Consider the following 14,892-nt stretch of genomic DNA (forward strand, 5'->3'; position numbering starts at 1 on the left):
TGTGTGTGTGTGTGTGTGTGTGTGTGTGTGTGTGTGTGTGTGTGTGTGTGCCGTGCGTGCGTGCGTGCGTGCGTGCGTGTGTGTGTGTGTGATCGTGTTTGTGTTCACTCCTGATATGATGTATATTGTATAAACTCCCGTAAATATATTCCCGGCACTGCGAGGAAATGAATTGAAACAGTACTAAAAGCACTTTGCATCGGTTCATTATGTTCTCACGTTATCATGCGGTTTTGTTAAAGGCTGCGCGCGGCGTGGCAGAGCTTGCCTCTATCTAGACGGATTGTTCGCTCTTCACTTTGTTCTGTTAACGAACTCAATAGACCAGGAACCAGTCTACCTGCTTACTGGCATTACACAAAACTGCGGGTAAAAGGCCGTTTTTTGAGTCGTATTTTGTTCAAGCAAATGGAGACGTGATCCTACGCGTTTACGGTTTCATTTTAAAAGCATGCAGCTCAGGTGCAATGCATTGCGCTATAAACTTTCGTCGTCACGGTAGTTGTATGTTAAACAAGTGCTACAGATTTTCCAAATAGGCAACTTTAATTAATTCAACTTTAGCGCAACTCGAAGCTAGATGTAAACGTACCCACAACAGTAGTAGCGTACGTGACTGAGTATAGGCAAGTAAAAGTTTGGTTACAACGCGAGACGCAGCCTGTAGCATAGCGTAGCCTGCTAGTCATTTAATCTCGGTTAGATCTTGGTGAGATCTCCATAAACATACCTACCTTAGTGGTAGTGTGACTGAGTATAGGTGTCGTGCTATATGTACAGGGCCGTCGCCAGTGATTGACTAATGTTGAAGCCCAGTCACGAAGGCGCAAAGCGCCATAAAGGGGAGAGTGTGTGAAGGTCCGGGGTGCATCCCCCGAACATTTTTGATGGAAAATGGTGCACGCTGGCGTAATTTAAAATGAAATTTTAACAATTGAAACACGGTAAAAAGTACATCATTACAACTGTTTAATTTCACAATTTGAAAAAAAAATCCGGAAATGATGTTGAAGCCCAAGTTTCCGGGTCTCCGCCTGGCGACGTGCCTGATGTCTTACATATTAGTATAAGAACACTAGCTCGCTTACTTGGTTAGACTTCGGCCAGGAAGTCCAGCTGAATCGGTGAAAGCTCGCTCGAATTTCATGAGCTGATCGTTCACTCTACGCACCATCATAGCACTGCAAGAAAACCAGAACACGAACCATTTACTTCAGCGGCAGGAGTCAAGCATGGATAGGTTATTCCATATATTGCTCACATTTACAATATTCGTAAATGCAATTCAAGTATGTATCACACTGTTGTAGTACTCATAATCCGACTATGTGTGTGAGTGAAACGTTTTCACAGGCGATAGTTACTTACTCCTTTTTATCAATGTGATTGACGTGGTCCTTGAACGAATTAGCTGACCGAGTAAAATTCTCAACAGCCGCTTCTAGTTTATCTGATGAAAAAAGATTGTGTACTGCGTATTACGTTCCGTAATCTAATTTCAGCGGATCGAACTTACTTAGACAACATGTATCACTTTTTAAATTAATGCATGTTCAATCAATAGGCGGGTGTGGGTATACTACTTCTAGTTCTATATATTTTAATTGCAATATTCCATAAAAATAACTGTATTAGTCAAATATTATATCGTGACACGTCCTACTTGGACATCAACATTACTTTTCAAGCGTGATATTGGATGATAAGTATTACTGAGCTTTGATCGCGTTTTGTTGGTGGGGGGGGGGGAAGTATCACTGAGTGTGTCACCTAGATAAACGCCATTCTCAACAAGTTTCGGTCCTTTTTCCTCCTTGAAGTCTTTCAATGCTGCCCGTAGGTGATTAGCGTGATCAACAACACTCAGCGGCAACACCACAGCCTCGGCCAGATTCCGCAGGACTTCCACTACAAGCCGGCATATAGCTTCGTGGTGCTAAAACAAACAGAACACCTGGTACGTCTAGCCGTTGGTTTAACTATGTTTATCTCCAGTGTCACATACATCATAAGCTGCACGTGTCAACACCAGACGTCACCCACGTTCCAAAACAAACATGACGCATCCAATGTGCTGATAAGAAAGAATTGTATTGTCATCATAATACCAACAGTTATGGTTTCGTGATTGTTATGAAGCTTACATGTAATTTACAATACAGAAATTAAAACAAAAACAAAACAAAAAAACGGGAAAAACGGGAGCGCCGGTGCATGGGTTTCGGTCACTGTGTTATAGACGCACCTTAAAGCTTGAATCTATTATCGTATTCATGACATGGAAAGACTCGTACGCAGAGTGGTACAATGGGTATCCCGATATGTTGTTGGTTTTCTACAAACAAAATGGCATCATTTAGTATTTCACTTCTCACATTACTCGTAAGCATTACAATATAACCGCGGCCACAATATAGTATCAAAATACAAAACTTCAAATCAGTTTGGCAATGTATGTTTGACACAAGCCGATTATTAGTACGGCATTGCTTACCTTATTAAACGAATAGACTAGATCAACAGACGGGACTCCCACGTGATACGCAAATGCATCGTAATCACTGCCGGATCCCAGAACTCCTATTCTAAGAGATGCAATAAGCCGAATAGTGTGTCATAAGTGCTAACAACTCGTAGACCTAAACGCATAATGTGCAGTACAAAATTTTAACATTTTATATGGGAGGGTCATGAAAGGAGGGTCAAAAGCGTTTATCTATCCACGTATCTATTCGTTCATCCATCCATCCGCTCAACCCCACCCAAGCAATTCAAGCCCATCCATCCATCTACGTATCGAACCATCTACGCATGTAATCATATCTTAAACGGAATATTAATTATATTATTTCGATATCATTTGCTACCAACTTTGGCTGCGTTTGATCAGGATTGACATTCTCCTCCATCGGTGAAGCTCTAACCCACTGGTCGTAGACTGACTTGCATTCCTTGCATATGGCAGTCTCCTTGGGCTGCGGTACCTGTGTTAGCAGCAGTGGCGTCACAAGGGGAGTGCGGGGGTGCGGAACGCACCGGGTGACACCATCAAAGGGGGTGATTTTAATTTTGCTAGTTATTTATGTGACTACTATTGCCATTACATTCAGTGATATACGGGAATTGCGATTTACGAGTAATATTAGTACAAAAAAACATTACTAAGGATTCTGTATGGTCTGGTACGGGAGGAGGGCCATGGGGTGACACCATGAGTTACCGCACAGTGTGACACCAACCCTAATGCCGCCACTGGTTAGCAGTGACCATAAGCGTCAGGTGGAACCCCCCTATCTGGATATCAGGTTATTACCAGTTATATGGCTCACCCACGGTCTAGTTTATTTTCGTGTTCGTTTTCTGTGCACCCCAACTGGCTTGAATTACAATGGTGAATGATCTAGTGTACGTTATGGTTCTGCTAGACGTCACTTCACTCATATGTGAAAATCTAGGATTGATTTATTAATTATAATATTTGCTGCCACAGCTTCACACAAAACTTGCCTTTTTACTTGCTTCGTACATTATTTGCTTCACCGAGGGGAATGCACTGACAGCTATAGAGTAGTTACCTGCAAAGATAATTAGTATGCTTAGTGAAGCAGAGTCCACAATTGTTGTAAAACTTGGCCATCTTTACACATTGCATATATAATAGAGTTAGCATATTATACATCCATACCTTTCACGGCGATGTCAACATTGATGTAAGCTACAGCCCGATCGTACAATGTCTTACGGTGTTCCTGGAATAATTCGCATGTTAGATACATAAAACCTACCACGTAGCAAAGACATTAAATGAAATTGAATGATTCAGTACAAATGACTTCAATAATAATTATTATCCCGAACATAATCTAGTTTCCAACTAATCTATAAAAGACGTGATATATATCAAAGTCGGCTCTCATGAATAATTTCTTAGCCTAAAATCGAACTTGGCATCCATTCTCAACGCATCGTTAATTGAGAGAGAATGGTTATTTTCGGGATGCAAGATTAGACCATTATAATTATCTGAGAATCAAGAAACACCAAGTAAATCTTTCGCCAGACAGGAATAGAATTCAACCGGGATGGAAAAGAAAGCCGAAATTGTGCCGAAATATTTTAATTGGCCGTGAAATGGGAAATGCATTGCCCCTATTTTTACCCGTGAAACTGGAAATCCCCCCCCCCGCTGATAGCTTTCCTTTTAAGCATCTAAAAAGAATCCAGATAGTGTTGGGTCCACCTATGGCAAGCCATTCCCTTCAAAATTACAATGAAAACACAAAACACAAACAGGAATATAAGTAATGCAAGTCTGAATAGAAACAATGAGTTTTGAAATGAAAACAATACTTCCATAAACAGAAAACACAAAGAGTAAAATGGAAAATTCGCTATAGGAAATGCGCAATACTTTGAATCATAAGCAACGCAACCTGGAACGGATACAACACGTCCGTTAACAGAATACTCGCTATAGCACGTGCGCAGTACTGTGAATTGAACGAACGCAACGGTGAATGGAATAAATGAAAAGGCTTCGGTTCCGTATTTCACCACTTGGTGGCGTGCGTGTACAAAGGCTGCAATACAATCTCCAAGGCACACGCACGCACGCACGCTCGTGTACGTGCACACGCACGCACGTGTACGTGAACACGCACAGACGCACGCACGCACACACGTGTACGTGCACACAAGCACGCATGCACGCACGTGTACGTGAACACGCACGCACACACGCACGCACGCACGTGTACGTGTACACGCACACACGCACGCACGCACGCACGTGTACGTACACACGCATTCACGTGTATGTGCCTTGGAGATTGTATTGCAACCTTGCACGCCACTAAGTGGTGAAATCCGGAAGCCTTTTCATTTATTCCATTCACAGTTGCGTTCGTTCAATTCCCAGTACTGCGCACGTGCTATATCGAGTATTCTATCTGTTAACGGACATTGTGTGTACGTGCGTACGTTACGGTTGTATCTGTTCCAAGTTGCGTTGTTTTGATTCAAAGTACTGCGCATTTGCTATAGCGAATTTTTCATTTTACTCTTTGTGTTTTCCGTTTATGAAAGTATTGGTTTCATTTCAAAAAGCATTGTTTCTATTCAGACTTACATTACTTATATTCTTGTTTGTGTTTTCTATTTATGGAAGTATTGTTTCTATTCAAAGTTACATCAATACTTTAGTTTTGAAGGGAATGGCTTGCCATATCCACCAAGTCATGTCGCAAAACAACCGCAAAACAGGTAGCTAGCACACATGTTATCCAGCCACTGCACCGACAATCACCCATACGTGTGCACTGGGCTTAATATATATATATATATAATCTCCATCTATCTTACTTCGACACATCTCACCTCGACCCACTCTGTTGATCCTATGAGACCGTACTCTTCTCCATCCCAGCTACAGAAGACGATGGACCGCCGTGGTCTCCAGCCTTGTTTCACCATCTCACCCAGCACTCTGCTCAGCTCTAGAAGCACCGCTGTGCCGCTGGATGGGTCAATCGCTCCAAACACCCATGCATCCCGGTGGTTACCGACGAGCACGTAGCGATCTTCGCAGCAAATTTGGGGGTGAGTGTTAGATTTCGTTTCTTTATGCGTAGTTAGAGTTAGAGTTAGATTGAGTGTTAGAGTTAGATTGAGTGTTAGAGTGGGTTAGAGTTAGATTGAGTGTTAGAGTGGGTTAGAGTTAGATTGAGTGTTAGAGTTTAGTGCACTGCGTGAATGATTTTGTCGACGACGACAGTAAATCTCTAAATTGGAAATTGATCACGCTAACGACGATGTCATGGTTTTCCGCATTGCCTGCCATGGTGTCTCGAAAAGTGGCCAATTAATGTTCACGTAAACAAACACTGTGACTGCTCTTCCTATCTTGCCTCCATACTGTCGCCATAACTCCGTCCCTGTCCCAGATAGTGCTAATCAAGATTAAGATGCTATGGTATGCGTCATTTAAAAATGTTTGCCTCAGTGTCCTAAAAGTTGTGGGTACCTCCAACACAACACTATCCTTCCTCAAAATGTTCTAAATTCCATCTATGTACTCCCATAACAGGGGACAATGACATTACTACTAATGTCATTTCTGTACGCAGGAGGGCGTGCTAGTTTTACGTTTACTGCAAAATTTAATGCTGTGGTGAGATCAGGGGGGACGCTGCATACACGTGTTTCTAAGGTATTACCCGGTTCCACGCTTCCTCTGATCATGCCGATCGTGTTGTAAATAACCTTCTGTATGTTCGATGTAGTGATTAACATCTCTACTTTCCTACAGGAAGAAACAAAATTTAATACACATACGCAATTTCGGTTATATCACACACCACTGGCGCTATGGAGTCGCGGTAAAGCCATGCAGGTAGGCTCATCTCACCAAGTGTTATTGCTACCACTTAATTGATTAGTTTGCTATTTCAATGGTGCAGTGGAAAACGCAGTAATTGACTGACAAGCTGGATGGCAAACAGGCGAATACCGTAGAATGATCTCAAACATAAATACAGACTTATATAACGTAGACCTACATAATAACGACTCCAGTCATGCTCCTTTTACATCCACTTTTGATTATATTCACGGCCACAATCTCAGAATGTGTATAATTGATAGCCAAACACAGTGAAATATGACAGTAACGACCACAGCATGTTAAAGTGAAACTATGTATTAGAAGTTTCCTACCAGTTGGCTGTCGTATCACGTATGTTATACGAGATATTCAATCCGCCCTTCCATTCAGCAGGTGGCGCTGCCGTACGCCTGTCATCAGAGATGCGACTAAGCAGCTCATACGCGTCCCTGTACCCTATCGGGTGCACAGGAATAGTCGGCATGATTGCCTCCTCCTGCGGAATCCTGTACGAATCATCGGTGGCCGGGTATCCGGGTGTGAGTGGATCGCCCGACGACTTCCGCACGGTTCCCCGTTGAACACCGTTCGGTGGCATCCACCACGTGTCCGGATAGACGCTGTTCCAGCCGTCCAGCGCCACGTCGGCGGGATCCGTGAACAGTATGATACCAGCGGCGCCCACCTTCTCAGCGTTCAGCACCTTGTCTCCGCGATAGATCTTGCCGTAGCGAGCGATGATGATGTCACCGACCAGGTTCAGCCGACGCGTCTTCGTGAGGTAATCGAAATCTTCCACTGTGGCGTAGTTAGCATACACGAGCTCGCCGGAAGGATTACCAGACGCAGAGTATGCGTTGAAAGGTGGTACGACGTGCTCGAAGTCTTGGCTCGATACGAGCGGTTTCTCCTCGATCTGGGTCGTATACTCTACTTGCTTCGTGTTCCTGTTAACTATGGTCACTTTGTTTGCGCGAGCCGGGTCCGTCGTGTCGGGGTAAGAGAGCAAAACCTTGTAGGGTGTCAATTTCGCCCAGTCTAAACCTTGTGCGAGCCACTTTCGCTGGAGGTGTTTAGCCAACTGGTAGCTTTGATCGGTACCTGCTAAATGCGGTTTCGCAGTTAGAAATCTGAAACCATCCAAATAATTTCATCAGTCGCGGACGTAGATTAACTTGACATATCCTCCGCGTCCTCTCCATCCCCTCCTCCACCTACTTCTCTTCAACTTCAAATGCTAGACATGGCATGTTCCCCTCCTCATACATTAGACGAATCATATTTTATTACCTCTCCTCTTCATTCGCCACTTCCTTTCCACAAAATACCTGACGTACCTTCCTCCCCTCCTCATATATTTTAAGAGACGTGCCCGTCTCATCCCCTCATCCTCGCGTAATTTAAGTGGCCTAAATCTACCCCCTTCTTCGCTTTCTCCTCAACCAGGGACGTAGCCTCTAGAGCAGCTGCTCCCCAAGATTGTGGAGCAAAATTAAAAAATAAGCTTAGTTAATAATCGTCGATCAAGAGCTGCGCCGGTCGCTTATCATTACACAGTTGAGACATGAAATTTTGCCACCCCCCTTAGAAATTTGCTCAGTTTACTGCCCTGTCAACCCTCCTCCTCCTCATTCGCACTTATAAATTACGCCGTCCCCATTATTCCACAGCTGCATGCAGCACAATGCTATATCGGCAGCTCTGTCAGTCATGGTACAATGCTAGCTAGCTACCCTGCATAACCAGGGACGTACGTGGTCTGAGGGGGGGTTCGGGGGTTCGGACGAACTCCCCGCGGGTTCGGGTGTTCCGCTGAAATGTATACAATTTTTTAACTCTATTTCGAATTCTAAATACCGGTGGTGGTTAAGACAAATTAAAAAAATTAGCAACAATGAAAAGTTCTGTCGATCCAATTTTATCGAATGCTGCGCGGCATTGTGCAGCACATGCCCATTCATTCAGAGTGCAGTAGCCAAATTTTTTGTTGGTGGATACAAACGTAGGCCCTACATATATGCGCACACAAGTCCAGTTCGGATGACAAATTTTTCATAATTAAAGCAGAGGTCAACAGATCGCAGACAGTAACGAACAAACCACACGAGGCATGGGTAGGACATGTTGTCACAATGTAACAATCAATCTTCGAAATGGTCCGATTACGAGACTCCGCACAAACATGTGTGTCAGAAGTGAGAATTCTCACACTGCCAAGATTAGTACAAAATAAACAAGACATGGAACACCCTTAATTGTCTACGCTTCTAATCACAATGAAAACTAGTTCCCAGAAACTCATTAATTACAGGATAATTAACCAGCACACACATATGTATCATTCCCGCAGTACTGTGAGAATAAAGTGAGAAATAATTAATTTGGCATTGTGTAAAGTTTTTATTTATTTCCATAAAATTAACCGTTTCAAACCGAATCAAATTAAGTGAGTCACTAAATTAATTTAAATCCTTTAATTTAAAGTTTTACAAATCAATGACAGCTAAATTGAGATTTGGCTTTTCTCGTGAAATTGGGTCCAGAAGTCAGTTATGTAGCGAAAAGTTACTCAAAAACCATTAGTTCATGTATAATAATACTATTTCAAAGTTCTGGGAAACCGCACATGGAGCCATTAAAATTTCAAAAAATGTTGTGGGGGAGGACCACAAGACCTCCATCCTTTAGGTCCATCGCGCTATGTTTCGGTAGTATAAAGTTCCACAGCTGTAGTAATGAGAACCCCCACTTTTTTTTAGCTGGCTACGCCCCTGAAAACACACTCCGCGCCTGATGTAGTCATATCCTAACCGCAGCTATAAGGTTTGTTCCTGTCGGGGTTTAGGCCTTTAGGGTCATGCTTGGTGCTTAAAGTGCATTTGCATCCAACTCTCTCCTAGCCCTCGCTGCGTCTTCGATACAATAATGTAACCCAACAGAGCAGCCTATCGCTCACACTGCATTCACATAATGCGTAACTACAACTACGTAGCTCTAGAATTCGCTCTGGGCTACAGTTCTAGAGCTAACAGCTACGATACAACTACACTGTAGCCACGTAAACTTAATTCAGGGTAAAGATGTGACATTTATGACCCTTGCGCTCCATTAGCACACAGTACATTCACGAAGTCACAATCGCGCTAAAAAGCGCATGATGACGATGATGTACGTCACAGTCGCAGACGCAGCAGGAGCTGAGATGCTTTGCGACGTTGTAGCAACGCGTCCACGGCAACAACACACAGCAACACTGGCCAGGGATCGAACGTATTTGTTCTTAGAGAGTACTCTACTGGCTGTACTTATAGCCATTTCTATCACAGTGAACATTATTACCACAGACACTTGGAACGTTTCACTAGTAAAATAATGGTAATTAAACACGAAATGTATTTACTAATGTAATTTCACTAATGTGTTTCTCTACTCTCTTTCGCCTATTATTGCCGATAATTTCCTGTAACTGCCGTTCAAACGCTCCTATATGCAACACACACGCACACCGCACGCACACACGCGGCTGTGCACAGGCAACAAGAATAAAGAGAGATGCTAGACATTGCTAAAGAGGAAGAATAACTCTTTATTTTTGTTGTTTGTGCACAGCAGCGTGCGTGCGGTATACTTGTGTGTTAGAGAGAAGCATTCGAACGGCAGTAACAGGAAATTATTGGCAATAATAGGCAAAAGAGAGTCGAAAAACAGAAGACAGAAGAAATAGACTTTGGTAGTAAATATATTTCGTTTTTATTTACCATAATTTTGTTCATTGAAACGTTCTAAGTGCCTGTGATTATTACTATTTAGAAACAACACGAGAGGTACATGAACTTATATATATTACACCTGATTATATGTGACTAGAAAATACCTCGGATACGATCAAACGTTGTGTGTCATCAATATGACAAGCTGGATAGCATGGTATTCCTGTGCTAGCATATCACACGCATTTTTCACAGGTTTATAGTGTCATGGCCGTAGCTAGCAAAGGGGAAGGGGTTAAGGGGCATGTAGTTGCCCATCCTCCATAACATCGTAGATATCACCAGAAGTGTATAATATAAACTATATTTCGGTAAAAGGATTTAAGATCTGTCCCCAATTAATTTTCGCAATGTGCGACATGTGCAAATGTGGACAGCTCTTATACCCGTGGGCCCTATGTTTCTATATTATACACTCCTGCTATTATCCTGCTATTATTACATCGCCAATGAAGAACTGAAAGACACGAGCCCCTGCCACGAATATAACTGGTACGTGGGTTTTCCCTACCCTCAGGCAAAATAAGTAAATAGCTATGTACGCCCCTGAGTAATGTAGTGCATTCAGGGTATATCCGGGTAGGCTACCCCCAATACTTTACCACAAGCATGTGTTGTTGTTTCACATGAGATTTCGAGCTCATATCTATTTTATAGACAAAATCCCTTATATAGAATGAGAAAACCGTGCGCGTAACACTTCTCGAGCGTTATGCAAAAAATCCCCAATCTTTTACGTAGAAAGCCCCTGCAAATAACTTCGTGAAATGCGACAGTTATCACGGTGCGCGAACTCAGGCTTTAATGATACGAAAGAATTCGATTTTTTTCCCTGTCCATTTCCCCTAATGATAATATAATTAGTACAGAAGTGAAGTAGAGTGGTTACGGCGGGCGACCTATTATAAGAAGACGTATCGTTCTAGGCAAGGTCAATTCTACTCAAACATCCTGTTTAGAACCGGTCAGACAAATGGCAATGCCAGCTCAAGAGTATTTAACATTGAGTGAGTGAGAGAGAGAGCAAGAGAGCGCGAGAGAGCGCGAAAGGGAGCGAGAGAGAGAGAGAGAGAGAGAGAGAGAGAGAGAGAGAGAGAGAGATCAAGAAAGAGGGAGAGTGAAAGCGCGTGCTCGACAGAGAGAGAGCCAGATAGAGTGAGAGATGGGGAGAGAGGGTGGGAGGGAGGGAGATATCAAGACACACACAGAGGGAGTGAGACACAGAGACAGAGAGAGAAGAAAGAGAGACAGAGACAGAGAGAGAGAGAGAGAGAGAGAGATAGAAGAAAGAGAAGAGAGAGAGAGAGAGAGAGAAGACAGAGACAGAGACAAGCAGAGACACAAAGAAGAGCGAGACAGAGGAAGAGCCAGAGAGAGCGAAGAAGAAGAGAGAGAGCAGAGAGCAGAGCAGCCAGACAAGAGACACGAGAGCACAACACACAAAGAGAGAAGAGAGAGGACAGAGAGAGACACAGAGAGAAGAGAGAATGTTGCGTATCTACCTGAGATTCTCTCGTATGTTTTCCCCGTTCACCTCCTTCATCAATTTATCCGACCACTCGCTATCGGGCTCGGCGATGGCGGCCAGGTAGGCCGGTGCCGCATTGTCAGGTTTCGTGATGAAGTAACGATGAGGATGCCGATACCAAATAAGCACAGCCGCTAGAGCGAGCAGGCACAGCGCACCGGTAGTCTTCGATCCCATGGCGGCTGCAGTATTAGTATGATGGTGTGTGACGCTGTCTGCGAAAGTGAGAGAAGCGAGAGAGGCATTAGCTCTGAAACTATAGCCTTAGGCCTTCGGTCTGCCACAGGTGGCAGAGCGAAGGGCTATAGTTCTAGAGCTACCGTGGCATTAGCTCTAGTACTATATAGCCCTCGTTGCAACCGGCTGTGGAAACAAGGGCTATACTACTAGAGTTACCGTGGCATGATCACTAAGCATGTGGAGCATATCATGTTCATATGCAGAGTTCCGGTTCAATAATATATTCATAAATGATGGTGAATAAAAACAAATTGTATTTGCTACCTAAGTCTGTATTTTGTGTACTTCGTACCACCTAATAATTATACGTAAATGCCGTTTAAATATTCCTTAGCAGTACTATCTAACATCAGGAGTGAATAATAATAGATCTATTAAATAATAATCTATTAAAACTACTCTATTATTATTTACTCCTGCTAACACGTATCCTATCATTCTTGATCCTATATAGCCCGGCTAGGCCCTACGACAGCTACAGCCTGCAGGTTGTTCGGTTCAAGGATATAACTTATAAGAGCTGTCCCCATTCATTTCGCAAATGTGCGACATGTGCCCAAATGTGACAGCTCTTATATCCTAGCTTAATTGGGTCGGCTGTTCTATACGCGGCTGGTCTCGTCACGTAGTGGAAAGCACAGGCACTTGGGACAGTCAGTAAAAACTAAAAATAATATGAAGAGCTTTTTTAAAATGCATTTAAAAGAAATTCACCAAAAACTACCCCTTTATTACACTTCCACTGTTGTGTCACTGTGACTGTATATATCAACTTGCTTTCACAAAAACTGACGTAGAGCTATCCGCTCCCGCCCAACAGGCACTTGGACTACGTATAAAAAAGCTGCTAAATGAACACGAAATGTATTTTACTTACAAATGTCTTAATGTATCTTCTACTCTTTTTTACCTATCAATAGTAGTATTGCCGAGTAACTGGCTGTAAATGCCGTTCAAAACGCCGATATAATAGTATTATTCTTATGTTGTTGTGCCACAGTGGCCGTGCGTGCACTTGTCGTTGCGAGCCAGGAGCATTTGAACTAAATGATTTCAAACGGCATTTACAGCAAGTATATCGGCAAATAATAGGTGAAAGAGGAGTAAAGGAACATTAAGAATTTGGTAGTAAATACATTCGTGTTTATTACCTATTTTTTATTGAGATCGTTCCAGAGTGCCTGTGCCTCCGCCACTCGCCGTGCGAAGGTGCGTGGCGCTCACCGAATATACTGATTAGTGATCCTGCAGCCGGTCAGTTGTCGTCATCAGGCTACTTATAGATATTAACCCGAGGTACATAATATGTATACACAAAGTTAGCTCTAGCGACTATAGCCCGCGTACAGTTGCCACCTGGCGCACCGTACCAGACGGGCAACATGTACGCGGGCATAATATTAAGCTACTACTACTAGAGCCTAACACACAAGTGTACCAGACTTGTTCTACTACAGAAGGTGATACCTAACCCTAACCTAACCCTAGCCCTAACCCTTAACCCTAACCCTAAACATAGCCTCATAGTCATTTTATAAAAATATTAAACATAATACTAAACAACTTAAACTACCTCGCGGTACATATCTGTATAGTACCTGCCATCGATACGACAACGACCCCATCTGCGATAGTGATAGGCCTATATATAGATTACTGATAATGATATATATGATTTTACTGACTCTGTTCCGAATGCCTGTGCTGTGGTGAGTTGGTGCGGCTAACCTGTGGCTGTAGGCTGTACCCGTGAATTAAGCGCTCGTCTAGCAACTTCCTACTCTCCTATTATCTCTCTCTTCCTACTCCAGCCGTGAAATTGCACACCTTGCCGACGTCACCTGCAGTAAATCCAGCTTCACTCCTCGCACGAGAACTACAGAGTACGCAGTAACGACGTATATTACACAACGACCGTAGTATTCCTACGACAATGTCTACGCCTTCCCCCTTCGCCGCATTGCGTGACGGCTAGCTGTGTGGTCGTGGTCGCCAAGGCGTGTCCAAGGTACACACAGATGCGGACACACAGCCCACACCGCGCTTGACACCCAGGTCTGAAATACCCTGAGCATCTGTACCGGCGCGCGTGGGCTCTAGCTGAACAACAGGTGGTGCTGAGCAAGCGCTCATCGCGTAGCAAAACCACATGTCACATAATCGAACGTAATATTCACGTGAGCACTTCATTTACGTCACTGAAGCGCGATAAGTCTGCTCCCATGTGCGTGCATGTTTGCTAGAGAGCAGTTGGGTGTTCAATATATGCACAATTAAGGGCGCATTAATTACTATTGAGACAGATTTGGAAGATACGCAGAAAAGAACAAAAGCAGCGGCAACTCAAACGAGCGTACAGCTACTACGGAATACCTTTAGGCAACGTCTTGAAATGACTTGAATGACTCGAATAAAGAAAAATATATCTAAATTATTTATTTCGAGACATTTCGGTAGGAGGACCAAATACACTATTGTAACCAGATACTGTAATAAGCTAGTCTTTCGACATCTTGCTATTCTTAGGCAAGTGCCTGCCTGTGGTTGGTGTAAGGAACCATGCAGTCACACATAATATATACGTCACAAATTATCTATGTGGGAGCTCGATCGTATGGCAGTGTTTGCAGATGTGATGGCAACGGAGCGAAGACGCGAAATACGCAGAGAACGAGTGTCTATATAGAGATCCTCAGAACCTTTTCGATTTGTAGGAGCAGATGTTATTTAATATCTTTAGTTTTTTAGCTCATCTGACATAGTCAGATGCAGCTTGTAGAATCGCTTGATCGTCCGTCCGTCCGTCCGTCCGTCCGTCCGTCCGTCCGAGCGTCCGTCAACAGTTGGGCACAAATCTTAACCGCTCGACGTACGGTCACGATATTCGGGACGTGGGCGGTTATTCCGAAAACGAGTGGGAAGTTAGGATGTCGAAGCTGGGGGTCAAAGGTCAAAGGTCAAGAGGTGTAAAA

General features: G+C 43.5%; 1 protein-coding gene across 1 annotated transcript in view; it reads right to left on the reverse strand.

Annotated features, from left to right (window-relative positions):
* LOC106806215 (N-acetylated-alpha-linked acidic dipeptidase 2-like) overlaps positions 1–13,899 on the reverse strand; it is a 21,811-nt gene extending 7,912 nt beyond the window's left edge. The window contains exons 1-13 of the mRNA XM_014808089.1: positions 13,606–13,899; positions 11,655–11,895; positions 6,715–7,512; positions 6,216–6,301; positions 5,377–5,579; positions 3,686–3,749; positions 3,508–3,575; positions 2,872–2,984; positions 2,495–2,585; positions 2,246–2,335; positions 1,771–1,936; positions 1,369–1,450; positions 1,089–1,181 (exon numbers count right to left, since the gene is read on the reverse strand). Coding sequence (XP_014663575.1) covers positions 1,089–1,181; positions 1,369–1,450; positions 1,771–1,936; positions 2,246–2,335; positions 2,495–2,585; positions 2,872–2,984; positions 3,508–3,575; positions 3,686–3,749; positions 5,377–5,579; positions 6,216–6,301; positions 6,715–7,512; positions 11,655–11,857 — 2,057 coding nt within the window. The 5' untranslated portion in view covers positions 11,858–11,895; positions 13,606–13,899. The remainder of the gene's footprint in view (positions 1–1,088; positions 1,182–1,368; positions 1,451–1,770; positions 1,937–2,245; positions 2,336–2,494; positions 2,586–2,871; positions 2,985–3,507; positions 3,576–3,685; positions 3,750–5,376; positions 5,580–6,215; positions 6,302–6,714; positions 7,513–11,654; positions 11,896–13,605) is intronic.
* Positions 13,900–14,892: the final 993 nt, after the last annotated feature.

The sequence above is a fragment of the Priapulus caudatus genome, unplaced genomic scaffold (assembly GCF_000485595.1).
Source record: "Priapulus caudatus unplaced genomic scaffold, Priapulus_caudatus-5.0.1 Scaffold148, whole genome shotgun sequence".
In the NCBI taxonomy this organism is placed as follows: Eukaryota; Metazoa; Priapulida; class Priapulimorpha; order Priapulimorphida; family Priapulidae; genus Priapulus; species Priapulus caudatus.